At 47.5% G+C, this 12,505-nt stretch overlaps 2 protein-coding genes across 3 annotated transcripts in view; one reads left to right on the top strand and one right to left on the bottom strand.

Moving 5' to 3' along the window:
* TSHZ1 (teashirt zinc finger homeobox 1) overlaps positions 1–2,750 on the bottom strand; it is an 82,267-nt gene extending 79,517 nt beyond the window's left edge. Inside the window, exons 1-2 of one of the 2 annotated variants that reach the window (XM_077352917.1) lie at positions 1,341–2,750; positions 1–980 (exon numbers count right to left, since the gene is read on the bottom strand). The exon at positions 1–980 is cut by the window's left edge and continues 304 nt beyond it. The gene's annotated coding sequence lies outside the window, so the exon portion shown is untranslated. The remainder of the gene's footprint in view (positions 981–1,340) is intronic. The other variant, XM_077352918.1, reaches the window with a different exon arrangement.
* A 254-nt stretch (positions 2,751–3,004) lies between these two features.
* Positions 3,005–12,169, top strand: PTGR3 (prostaglandin reductase 3). The gene is made up of 2 exons (XM_077352920.1): positions 3,005–3,934; positions 10,385–12,169. The coding sequence occupies exons 1-2, from the start codon at positions 3,624–3,626 to the stop codon at positions 11,307–11,309; spliced, it is 1,236 nt and encodes a 411-aa protein (XP_077209035.1). The 5' UTR covers positions 3,005–3,623; the 3' UTR covers positions 11,310–12,169.
* The last annotated feature ends 336 nt before the right edge of the window (positions 12,170–12,505 follow it).

Here is a 12,505-nt window from a genome sequence, read left to right as displayed (position 1 = left end):
CAAGGTCCTCTTCAACTTCGCCCGCCGCCCAGGCGAGAGCGGGAGGAGGGGGCGGCGGCGGGGGGCGGCGGCGGCGGGGCCGGGGGGGAGGGGGCCCGAAAAGTTTGTGCGGCTCCGCTTCTCCTCCGGGCCGGCGGCGCTGGCGGCGTCCTTCTCCCGGGCCCGCTCCTGGAGACGCCGAGGGGGGAGCCGAGGCTGGACGGGCGGGGGGGCCGGAGACGGGTCGCGGCGGCGACCCCCAGCTCGGGCGCCGGGATGCCGATTGACGCCGCCACTCCGAAAGCTCGCGGAGGCGGTGTTTGCATTGACAAGGCTGGGCGCTGACCTTCCGAGCCCCCGCACGCCACAGCGCCCGACCCCGCCGGTGCCTTTGCCTCCTCCCCTCCGGGGGGCTCGGGGGCTTGATTTTGTCCTCCCCCTCCGCTCTCGCTCTCGCTCCCGGTGGCGTTTGCAAAGTTACTGGAACAGACGAAACAAAAGCGGGTCTCGCCTCGGTCCGTCCGCCGGAGATGCCACCGGGGCGGGGGGGGGGGTCGAGGAGGAAGCGAAGATGGGCACGCGGAGGTTAGCTCACTTCGACGACGACGAGAGCAGACCAAATCCGTTCACTTGATCCGGCTCCGGCTCCGGCTCCCCCTCCCCCCCTCGCTTCTTCTGCTCCCTCCACCCTTCCTTGATTACTTCTTCTGCATCTTCGCCTCGGCGGAGAATTGAGCAAAACAGCAACGGATGAGACGCTGGATTCCGGCTCGGTCTTCCTCTCCTCGCTGCCGCCGCCCGCCGCCGCCCCCCCTCCGGCGCAAGCCTTTCTCCAAAGATCAAAGAGTCTCAAAGCGCAACTTTCTCGCTGGCTGCCTCGCTGCGGAAAGCTCGCGGATCTCGGGGGGCGACGGTGGGTTTTATTGCGCTGGTAACCGCTTTTCTCATTGTGCAGAAAACGAGGTCGATCCGGTCTTCCCTTCTCCTCCCATCACTTTCGTCTGAGCAAAAAAAGCAAATAGTAAAAAAAAAAAAAAAGGGAGGTAAAGCCCCCATACATACAGATAACACCGGATGGGAAATGTCAGTCACTCCTCCTTCCACCTTCCAAAGAGTCACAGATCACACAGTGGCACCATCGGAGAGGTCTACTTTTCTGCCTCGCTTCCCTCCCTCTCTCTTTTCCTTCCAAAGATCGCAGCTTCTTCTGATATTAGTATAATGCAAACACGTTTTTAATATGGAATTTTTTTTAGTTGATCTTGATCTGCAACAGAAAACAAACAAAAGCCCCCAAACCTAGCAACCCCCAGAGAGAGTGTGTGAAAGGTGGGGGTGGGGGGTAAAGCAGAGACACTCACAGAGTGGGAGAGATTAACACGAACTGTCCCCCCCCCCCTCTTTAAACTCCTGGGAGAGAAAGAGATCCACTCTCCCTCGCTTCTCTTTTCACTGAAATATAGCACACATTCAGATCCCAGAGCTTTCAGACAGTCTCAACTGATAGACAGACACATCGAGCTGCTTTTCCTGCTTCAGATTTTTTTTACTCCTCCTCCTTCTTGCTAACGTCACCCTGACAATTACAAATAGGTCTCACACAAACCCATACCTGTCAATCTTTTTTAATTGCTTCCCTTAATTTTTCTTTCTTCGGCTTCTATTCTTTCTCTCCAAGACTTAAAATCAGAAGCAACGTGTTAATAAAAATGTGAAGAGATTCTTCAGAGAAGGCATGGGCACAGAGATTTGTTATAGCAAAACACAACTGGCTAAAAGTAGAGCATACAAATGAATGTGCTGCACAAGTTCTGGGAAACTTAACGCCCGAGGGGGGCTACTTGCCCAAGGGGGGCACCTCAAATGTAAGAATTTTACAAAGTTTGTTTCTGTTTTAGGGACCAAACTTTTTGCTAAAAGGGGGGAGGGCTGGATTCTTGAATTTTGCTTAATTTTTTAAACCCATTTTGCTCAGGCAATTGACACTCAGGTCAGGAAGAGGACATGGGAAGTTTATTCACTTTTTTAAAGGTTTTAGAAGTTACATACAGCATATAAAAGAAAACACTTGTCAGTGTCCTGCAAAAGCAGAATTGCTTTAAAAAAAATCTCTACCATGAATGTTGTACAATTAAATAACACCTGAAATGAAGCTGCTGGACTTGATTGTAAAGGAATTATAATTAAGTTACTTGGATGTCATCAGAGTCATTTCCCCGATTTGTTTCCATTTGAACACAGTAACCCCATGAGGGGAATAAAAGACTGGCCAAGTTGTGCAGTAACATTTGGAAAGTGTTTTGACCCCACATCTGCTGACTTTCCAGAAAGTGATTCTGAACATTGCAGAGGCCGATTTAAAAGCCTACAGATGAAAGGGAGGAGATAAAATGCTTAAACCCAAACTATATACACAGCAATATTATTTAATGTCACAACCACAGGGCTGGGAGGACGGGAAAGGCAATGGACTTACCAAGTCCATTTTGTTATATTGGGTCATAAAATCTATGAGGCTGTAAAGTGTTTTCCATGTGTACCTGCAGGCAAGGAGGACACCAGCAGCATTTTTTGTATATAAATATTTTTATTTTGGGTCATTATCCGCAGCTCCCACAGCCAGACGCACCCAGATCCTGAGAGAGGCTTCCAAGCCTTTCGTCAAGCGCTGTTGTTTTGATCCCGTCCCAAACGCAAGCGCGGTTTCCACTAGCGCTTGCTAGCGGCTCTGGGTTGATTTGTACCACCTTACGAGGAAGTGAACGTTTCGCACGGAAGGGGAGGGGCCTGCGTGCAGCAGCCAGCGGCTCGGGAGCTCCTAATAACAACAGTGCCAGATTAGCCGCAACTTCTCTCCCCGAGCCGAACCCCCTGACTGATCGACTAATACAGCCGAGGTTTCTTTTGATCTGTTTCCGAAGGCTCCTCCGTTCCGTCTGTGATAAGTGGAAAGAAGTGGAGGCGGCGGTAGATTCGGCGCTTGCTTTCTAGGCTGGCCACGACGCCTCTTCTAGCATGCAGATCATCCCTTCCTGTACACAAAAATATAGAGATATTAAATAGAAAGCCCCCCCCCCCTCCCCGAATTTTTTAAAGAGGTTTTCTTTCTGAGTGAAGGCCGTCTAGATCTTCGGCATAGGCGTTGCATTTCCGTGTGGGTCTGGTTTTGTTGCAGCTACACCAAACACGCCGGGTTTTTGTTTTGTTGCGGGGGGGGGGGGAGAGAGAGAGGGGTTCCCGCGGCACTCGCCACTGGGCAGGGCTGGCTGGGTTTCGAAAGGGAAAGCGTTGTCTCCGCTCGGGGCTGCTGACGGCCCCGGAAGATCAGCTGCAGGGGCTTGTTGTTGTTGTTGGGGTCTCTCTGCCCCCCTCCCCCCGCGGCGGCGGCGGCGGCGGCTGCTGCCGCTGATCGGAGGTTTCCGTGTTGTCGAAGGGCTGGAAAGGGAGGACTCGAGGCTGGCTGCCGCCTGCTCCGCTGGGCGTTATCTGCACAGCCCGGCCGCCGGGTGCAGTGCCTGCTGGTCTCCCGCGGTGCGAGACGGAAGTCCGAGCGCAGCCTCGAGAGGACAGGCCGGGGGGAGGGAGGGAGGGTAGGGGGGTGCCGTCGGGAAAGTGGAGGCAAGGACTTGCATGCGGGATCCGGCATGAACTGGAGCGCCCCGAGCAGCGTGTGGCTGAGATCTTGGAGAGCTCCGCGGTGCCTGTGGCTGCTGCTGCGGCCGCTGCAGCTGGCGTCTCCGGAGCGTCCTGTCCGGGCTGCCAGGGGCGGTGCTCGGCCCATCGTGGACATGTCCTACTCCCGTCACTTTCTGGATTTCCAGGGCTCGTCCATCCCCACCTGCATGAAGAAGCTGCTGGTGACGAAACTGAGCGCCAACTTCCGAGAAGCGGTTACCTTGCGCCATGATGTCCCCGTGCCAGTCCCGGGAGACGGCGACTTGCTGGTCAGGAACAGGTAAGATTCGCCCCCCCCCCTACACACACACACACACACACGCGCGCGCGTTCCTCTCCGCATCTTTCCCGTTCGCCATGGGGGGGGGGGAGAGTATGATATCCCCCTTTGTCCTGCCCCATTGCTCAGCCCTCCTAACCTCCCACACCCTTTGGCCTCCGGTCTCTTGCACACATGCTCAGTCTCACTCTCGAGATCCGATCAAATTGTACCAGCTGCCATCTGGCGACTGTTGATTTAATTTTAGTGTGGCGAATGATTTACTCTCCCCACCCTCACCCCCACCCCCACCCCCCATCCCGCACACAGTTCCTCGGTGCAACTTCCAGCGCGGGAGCCCTCTTAGCCTGGGCTCAGCAAAGCCCCGCGAAGAAGAGTCTAGTGACTTCACAACTTCGGCTGCGAGGTAGGAAGTATGCCCCCCACCCACCCTTGTTGGCATGCTAGCAAAAGATAGTGTGGGGGGGTGTTTGCACAGAGTGAGTTTTCGCAGCTCTACCAAGATGGATTTGTGGCTAATTTATACCAAAGTGCCGTGGCACGAGGGTTGGCAAGGACTTCGAAATTAGGAAATTGTTTCCAGGCTCCTCCCAGGCTTCTGTCTGTCTGTGTTTATAATGTCTACCTGCAACCCTAAGCGGGCGTTTCCAGGTGAGCGCCTGTGCGCGCTTTCTCCGGGCAGCCCCGATTGTCTTCTTTTGCTGTAGCCTGAAACTGACTGCTCTGTGTAGATCTCCATGTGTGGCTTAGCTCAGAGCCATTGGGAAGTTGTGGTAGGGGTTATTTATAGGCACTTGGTGGTGTGTAAGCGCTCTCTCTCGCCTGTAACACACTCCAGACATTCTTTAGAGCAAGTTATGTATACAGCTGTGCTTGTCCCCCCCCCCTTTCCCCTCCTTTCCAGTCCTCCACGTCACTATCCTTAAGCAAGCAGTGAATCAAGAGGAAAGCAGAGGACCTCCAATGTATTGACTGCCACCCACCTTTCCCTGTCACTCTACGCTGTCCTAACTCGGGGACTCTTGTCCTCCTACCCTAACAAAAAAGTGTGTGGGGGGGGAGAGGGAGATGTCACACAGTCACAGAATGTTTTTTGCAGCTCCAGCCTTAACCGTATTTACTCGGAAGTAAACATCACAGAGTTCAGCCACTTAACTTCCTAGCAAGCATGCTTTCAGGACTGGGTCTCTTGAAAAGTGCGTGGCCATTGTCCGGGTGGGTCTGGTGCCTGCCCTGCAGATCCTGGGCTGTTGTTGCGGGTCACCGGTGGAGCAGAGACATGACATTTTGCTTAATGTGTTAAGGTAGTGATTTGTGTCCAACCCGGCTCACATGGGGCATTCCGATTTTCTTATCGTGAGTTCACAATTAGGCTGGAAGATGGCTTTCTCCCCAAAAAGATTTCCTAGAATTTATGTTATTGCTTCTCTCCTCTTGAAAGGTATCAGTTTGCACAATAAAAGAGAGGCTTGGGGGGGGGTAGGCACTTGTGTTTTAAACCCTGAGGAAAACTGGAATTCTTGAACTTGACAAGACTGGTGTTATGAATTCAATCACCTATTCATGTACTAGGGAATAAAGCTGTGTGTGTTGGGGAGGAAAGGGGGTATGTTAGATTTTTTAAAAAAAGATTAAGATTTTTGCCTGATATAATTTTTTAATACCCGGAGCCAGTTCCTTGGCATTAATCCCGAGTATACTGCTCTAAAATAAATGTTTCTCCATGAAACCAATAGTTCCACACTGGATTAATTGCAAATACATAGGATTAAATGGCCCCGCGGATTGCATTAGCTATCGACTCGTGCTCACTCATACGCACAGATTGCTTCTATGGGAGACGGAGCATATCATACCAGTTTCTCGTCCCTAGAACTATGTGCATGTTTTATGCAATGTACAACACCCGCGTTAGAGAGATATACTCTCCCTGGTGTCAGAGGTTTGAATTGCTGCTGTCATCAAAACATCGTATTTTGGAGTGCAGAATATCTGAAGCCCTTACCAAAAAATAAAAGTCCCTGAATATAATACCCCATTCAGACTACTGCTAAATTCCTCAGTCAGCAGATGAGGAGGGGAGGAAGAATCACCCGGTTTAAAATGTTATAGGGAAATAGACTCAGACTTCCTTGTTGCCTCTTTGGGTAGTGGAGAAGTTGCTATTCCGTCCTTGCTTCCAAATCCCCTCCCCCAACCCTTTCTCCTCCTCCCTCTCTCACCCTATGAAATCTGAAAATTTATGCATGCAATTTATTTTGTTTTCAGTGTAACGCCTCTCATCCTGCCCTTGATACTGGGTGGGCTCTCTGGGGACTCAGAGGACGTGCTAGTACATACTCCAGAATGGAGCTGGCAGCTCGCACCCGAGCAGTGAGGCAAGAGAGCCCTCCTTTCCTGACTCGGCTTTAACACTTTCCAGTTGGCAAGGAGGCTTGTGATAAATCGCAGTGTTGGAGTTCACAATTTTTGTGTCATGTGGATTTGCCTGGTTTTTTTTTTTTTACTGGAGAACTCGCAGAGAATGGAAATAACTCATTAGTGCAATGTATAGCATATTAAGAGCAAATCTTTCTAATGCTTTTTCTTACTTTACGGAAGCTTTGCTTAGAACTCCTCCCTCTCCGTACTCACATTACACTGGAAAAGGGACTTCCCACCCTCACAGGACAAGGACTACTTATTCAGTCATAGGAAGGAAAGGAGAAAAAGAGAAAGAAGGACTGCAATAGCTTGTGAATTTGGTTATGTTTAGCCCTACCACTCCAATTAAGAGAGCAAATAGCATAATCTGGGAAATTCACCATTCACCCAATCTAATACACATATACATGGCTATGGAGGGACAATTTTGTGTAATACACACATAAACAGAGGGGCGATTTTCTTTGCTTGGACCCCACTTCTTTTCCCTCTGCCTGAGAAATAATTCCACCTCTTAATCCCAAGATTTTCTGAATAGGAGGAGAAAAAATCAGTTTTGCCTTTAGCCAGGAAAAAAAACCCCTTCAAACTAGAAATCGATTTCAAACAATAGACTTTTTCACATTTTGTGGGAGGTGTGTTTGTAAGGCAAAATGGTGGGAGGGCCGGGCCGGAATGTTTTTAAAGAACCTGACAAGCCATTCCCATCCCCACCCATTCAAAAATGGAGTGTTGTATGTATGTAGCCTAATGCAGGGTACCCAGGGGAGCTGTCTTTGAGTGATGCATTTTAGAATATTCTGTATGTAGTGATGGGTGGTATGGTTTCCAGAAACAGTTTTCCATTTAAGTGGAATGTCCTAGAGAAAATTGGATATTAAAAGCCAGGAGAAATAGGAGATGAGTTGGATCCTTGGACTGGAAACACACAAAGTGGCAGTGAGTCGAAGAGCCCTCAGCGATTATCTACAGATTGTTTGGGCTGGGAACTCCCCCCCCCCACACACACACACACACACACACTCCTGCTCCTGGATTTGGTGACTTTGTTCTGTCTGCGTGAACAAGAAGCTTGCCCTCGGTCTCTTCTGCATTCTGTGCCTTGCTTTGCGCAAGAGACACAGGCTGCTCACCCTTTAGCACACTTTTTTTTTTTACATGCTCCAGTCTTATGTGTAAGCAAAGCCAGTGAGATTCCCACTAGTTCAGGTTGGGTTTTTTAAAAAACAACTAGCTCTGGAATCTCTTGATCCAATGCCTCGCATTTAGGAACATTCTTAAAGGCTTGGGTGCCTTTCTTGTTTCAATGCAACCCACAAAGGGGTGCAATGAAGGTCACGTAGTTAATGTAAAAGAGAACAATGACTGCAGCGAGCTGACACAAGTTTGCAAGCCGTGATCTTGACCTTGTGTCTGAACTTTTTGAAGCCAAGGACCCCAGAAGCTGCTGGATAAGACTATGCAAACTTCTGGCTGAGGCCAGTAAGTAAGGGGGGGGGGGAGAGACACACATGGTGGCGAGATCGCATCAAACTTTTTAGACAATATGCTTTCTGCATTGTCTGCATTTACGTAAAAAGGCGGCTTTTCAAAACAAAACCTCTCGTTTCACTAGGAAGGTTGGAGCGAGAAACGGGTTCTTTTAGCAGCGCTCAAGGGTTGCACCAATTAATAGCCAGGCGTCCGGGGAGACAGGCAGAGGCAGAAGCAGCATTTCCAGCTCTGGAGGCTAGATTTGTCCACGCAGCTCTTGCCAGGCAGCTAGACACTGGTTGTCCCCGTCTGATGTGCACACACAATTCTTGAGGCGTGCTTTAAAAAGTGATCCCTTCAAATTCACACCTTTCCTGACCCATCCTCAGACTTTGCACGCACCCCCCCTCCCATCTGAGACAGACGCAGCAGGGCTGGGGGAGCCAGCTGCCAGCTGGCTGGCCAGCCTTGCCGGAGAGGACTGACTGGAAGCGGCCATGGTGAGAGGACGAGGGCAGGCAAGAGGCTGCGGAGGTGCCCGGGAAAGGGAGCTCCCACGGGCCTATTGGGGCCCTGGTCGACTTCAGCAGTGGCGCAGGGGCAGCTCGCTCCTTTGGGAGCCGGGTTCGGCCTGGTCGTCGGGCATCCCTTTCAAATCATTGCAGGGGGTGGGGAGACGTCAAGCACTTCTGAGCGATCCGCATCTTCCCCTTTGCTTACAATTCCCACCCCCGTGACAAATGGAGAGGCTCAAGTATCACAGTGAATCTTTTTTGTTTGCAACCCAGCTGCGGGCGAAGTCGCCAGGCCCTTGGCCACGCTTCGTCCTCCGTCGCCCTGGCTGCTCAACTTTTAAATGTTTATGTCTCAGTTGTCCTGCCTATATGTAAATAGTATACGTGCACGCACACTTAAAGAAGGGCATTGAAACCGGAGGGTGCCACAGCCACATCCAAGCCCCTGTTTTGAGGCAGCTCCATTCCGATGACACCCCAGGACTCAAGTCAGCATCGCGCGCAGCTCCTCCTGATTGCTTGCAGATCGGGTCTGTCGTCTGCATGACAATTGCAAGACCCGGGGCGGGTCTGGGAAAAGCGAGGAGAAGGGAGTCACCATCAGAGGAAGAATCCCCTTGGTCCCCCTGGCAAGAGTGACTGGGCAATGGGGAGGGACCGCCATAAGCCAGGCAAACTCAGCTGTGTGGGAATGTAGTGGCAAGCAGTGGTAATGAATGGATGAGGCCGCTGGTTAGCACCCTGTCTGACGCAGTTACCCTGCATGCTGGGGAAAGCACTGGAGTAAGGTCGCCCTGTCCAACCTGCACGCCTTGGCGCTCTGGCCTTTTCTTTCTCCTGTCCTCAAGGAAGCAGCCCACTGCTTGACCCTGAAGCTGCTGGCTCCCCACCCCCTCCAATACAGCAGTCATGCAAATTAAAGCAGGAAGGAAGGGTTTTATAAAGAGCTGTACACAGGATAGAGATACTCTTTGTTACAGATGTCGACTGGATTATGTGAAGGGGGGGCAATTTTCACATTCCTTTCACTTCCTATGTATGTTTCTGAAGGTGTGCTATGCCATGTACCTCCACAGGATTTACTTCTGGAAGAGGTTTCCCTTAGAATTAAAAATGACCAATGCAAAATTCAATTCTGTGAATTTTGTTATTTCCATGTTTCAAATAACCATGATTCCACAAACAACCTTCTAGTTAAGGCTTTCAGATATGTTTTTCACATATTTTCACACTTTTCCACCTAATTTAGTACCATCATTTTTGTTTATTTTTGGATATGAAGTGAAACAGCCATAGTGGCATTTATAGTAGATCCCCTCCTTTAAACAAAACCTACCCATAAAGTCCATGCACATAACTTGCATTTCAGTGTCATACACCAATTTATTAACTTCCAGTCTAATTTTTAATAGCCAAGTTGATTTTTTGCCCATTAGAATACAGTTGCATAATTTTAGTCTTCCTCTTCAAGGTTGTTTTAAGGTGTTGCAAGTAATTTGTATGCAGCAAAATATTTTAATAATGTGCAAATGAGTTGCATCAAAAGGTAAATGTGTTACAGTCACTCCATCCATTTTCTTTAAATTTGCCCGCAGTAACACTTATGACCATCGACCTTGGAGAGGTCATTGATATTTCATATTATCATTAGTCACTTAAAGTATTGTTCTAATCTGAAAAGTTAATTTCTTGCCAGAGTCAACATGTTCATTACTATTTTCATATTTTATTATAATGCATTATCTGTATAAGAACAAGCCAGTTTTTATTCCTTAGATTATGCAAAACCAATTGTTTTGTTCTTATTTTGGTTAAACAGTGTCTCATATTTTAATTTTAAGAAATGTGTCAAATGCTATACAGCTTAAAATTTGCAACTTGATTAAATTAATATTGCTCTGTTTTTTGCTTCTTGATAATATCTGAACATATATCACTGAAATCTCGTCTCTTGTATATTTTAACTGAAAGCTTTTTTCTTATGATGAATAAAGCCTTGTTGTCGAAGACATCTTAGTACTTTTTTGTTTTCTCCTAGATTCGTTGGCATTAATGCGTCTGATATCAACTACTCAGCTGGCAGATATGACACAACGGTTAAGCTCCCATTTGATGTAGGCTTTGAAGGAATTGGAGAAGTAGTGGCCTTGGGACTCAGTGCAAGTGCTAGATACACAGTGGGCCAGGCAGTGGCCTACGTCAAGCCTGGGGCTTTTGCTGAATACACTGTTGTGCCTTCTAAAGAAGCTATTCCAGTGCCTTCTGTGAAACCTGAGTTTCTGACCCTTCTGGTAAGTGGAACTACTGCCTATATCAGTCTGAAGGAACTCGGAGAACTGTGTGAAGGGAAGACTGTTCTGGTGACAGCAGCAGCTGGAGGGACTGGTCAGTTTGCAGTGCAACTTTCAAAGAAAGCCAAATGCCATGTAATAGGAACATGTTCCAGTGATGAGAAATCTGGTTTCCTGAAATACATTGGCTGTGACCATCCCATCAACTATAAAACCGAAAATGTCAGTGAGGTCCTGCAGAAGGACTACCCACGAGGTGTGGATGTAGTATATGAATCTGTTGGGGGAAAGATGTTTGATTTGGCGGTCAACTCCCTGGCTATCAAAGGGCGTCTGATAATTATTGGGTTTATCTCTGGCTACCAAACACGGACTGGCCTTCAGCCAGGATATGTTGAGATGCTGCCAGCAAAACTGCTTAAAAAATCTGCCAGCATCCGGGGTTTCTTCTTAAACCATTACTTATCCGAATACCAAATGGCTATGAAACACTTGCTCGAAATGTGTGAAAACAGAGAACTGGTTTGTGAGGTGGACCTTGGAGAGATGTCTCCAGAAGGCAAGTTCATTGGTTTAGAGTCTGTATTCCATGCTATAGATTATATGTACATGGGGAAAAACACTGGAAAAATCATAGTTGAATTACCTCATTCTGTCAACAGTAAGTTGTAAAAACAGAACAATAAATCAAAAAAAGAGAAAATGGGCACTTTATGCCTTACAATAATTAAAACAAACTTTTTATAAGTTAGAAATAGGCAACGTATTAAAATGAGCATTAGGTGTTAGTAAAGTTTTGATTTGTTTCAGTTAGAGCCTTTGCATTATTTAAAAACGTAACTTGTCAGTGGCATTGCATTTAACAGCTCTACATTTTGTGTCTGGAAATTCAGCCTTGTGCTTGAACCTGAGCATTATAATAGCGAACTACAACAATTGATCTTGTAACGTGCTTCTGATTTGATAAGAATTTGGAATGAAAACCTTTTCAAGCAATTATGCCTTAAGTGAAAGTATATGATGTGAAACAGATTCTGGTTTAGATTCTTCGTCTCAAATGATGAATATGATCCAACAGGAAATGGTAGGCACCATACAAGAGTACTTTGCAATAGGGCTTTCATAGGAGACCATTCCAGTTGATTGTTACCATAATTTTCAAAAATGAAGCATTATGGTCTCTTTTGTCCCGGGGGTTCCAAATCAGTGGCTCTGTTTTCTGTGGTAGGCAAAGCAAATTTCTAGTTCAGCTAGGAAAATACGTCTTGCTAGATAAATGTAATGACTGAAAAAGCAAAGAAAAAAACAACACCTCAAGTTTGCTGCTGTTAATCAAGCCTGCCAAGTTCTAGCCTTTATTTCTGTTTTGACATCTACTTCCTGTAATGTCACTTTTCCAGTATTCTTTTTTCCCCTCATCACCTCATTAAATGGCTCACTTTTGCTATAATATTAAGTTCTGCTTATTCTGTTTGTTCTTGTTATTTTAAGGTAATCTAGGAACAAAGGAATTAATAAAGCCCCCAAATGGTCTCCTTCTTTGTGTCATTTATTTTGCATTATTATCCAGTACTTACCGTGTCTTCTTTTATTAAGCTGGAACATCATACTTTCTGTAAATACTTCCACTGAAGATAGACTGAAATGTTACAGATTTCTTTGAAAATATAAAAAAAAGTTTGTACTTTTCAGGAAATAAAACATATTATGAATACATAAACATAGGTAAAAAATAGGCCTCAAATATATATTAAGGAGGTAGTCTCCTTAGAGAGCCATCCAGAATAGGTCTACTGAGAATCCTACTCAAGGCTACTAGCTGGGGCTTATTTCCAGGAAGGTGTTCTTAGGACTGCAGCCTTAGGGTA

This window comes from Paroedura picta, chromosome 9 (assembly GCF_049243985.1).
Source record: "Paroedura picta isolate Pp20150507F chromosome 9, Ppicta_v3.0, whole genome shotgun sequence".
NCBI lineage: Eukaryota > Metazoa > Chordata > Lepidosauria > Squamata > Gekkonidae > Paroedura > Paroedura picta.
This window is presented reverse-complemented; position numbering and strand designations above follow the sequence as displayed.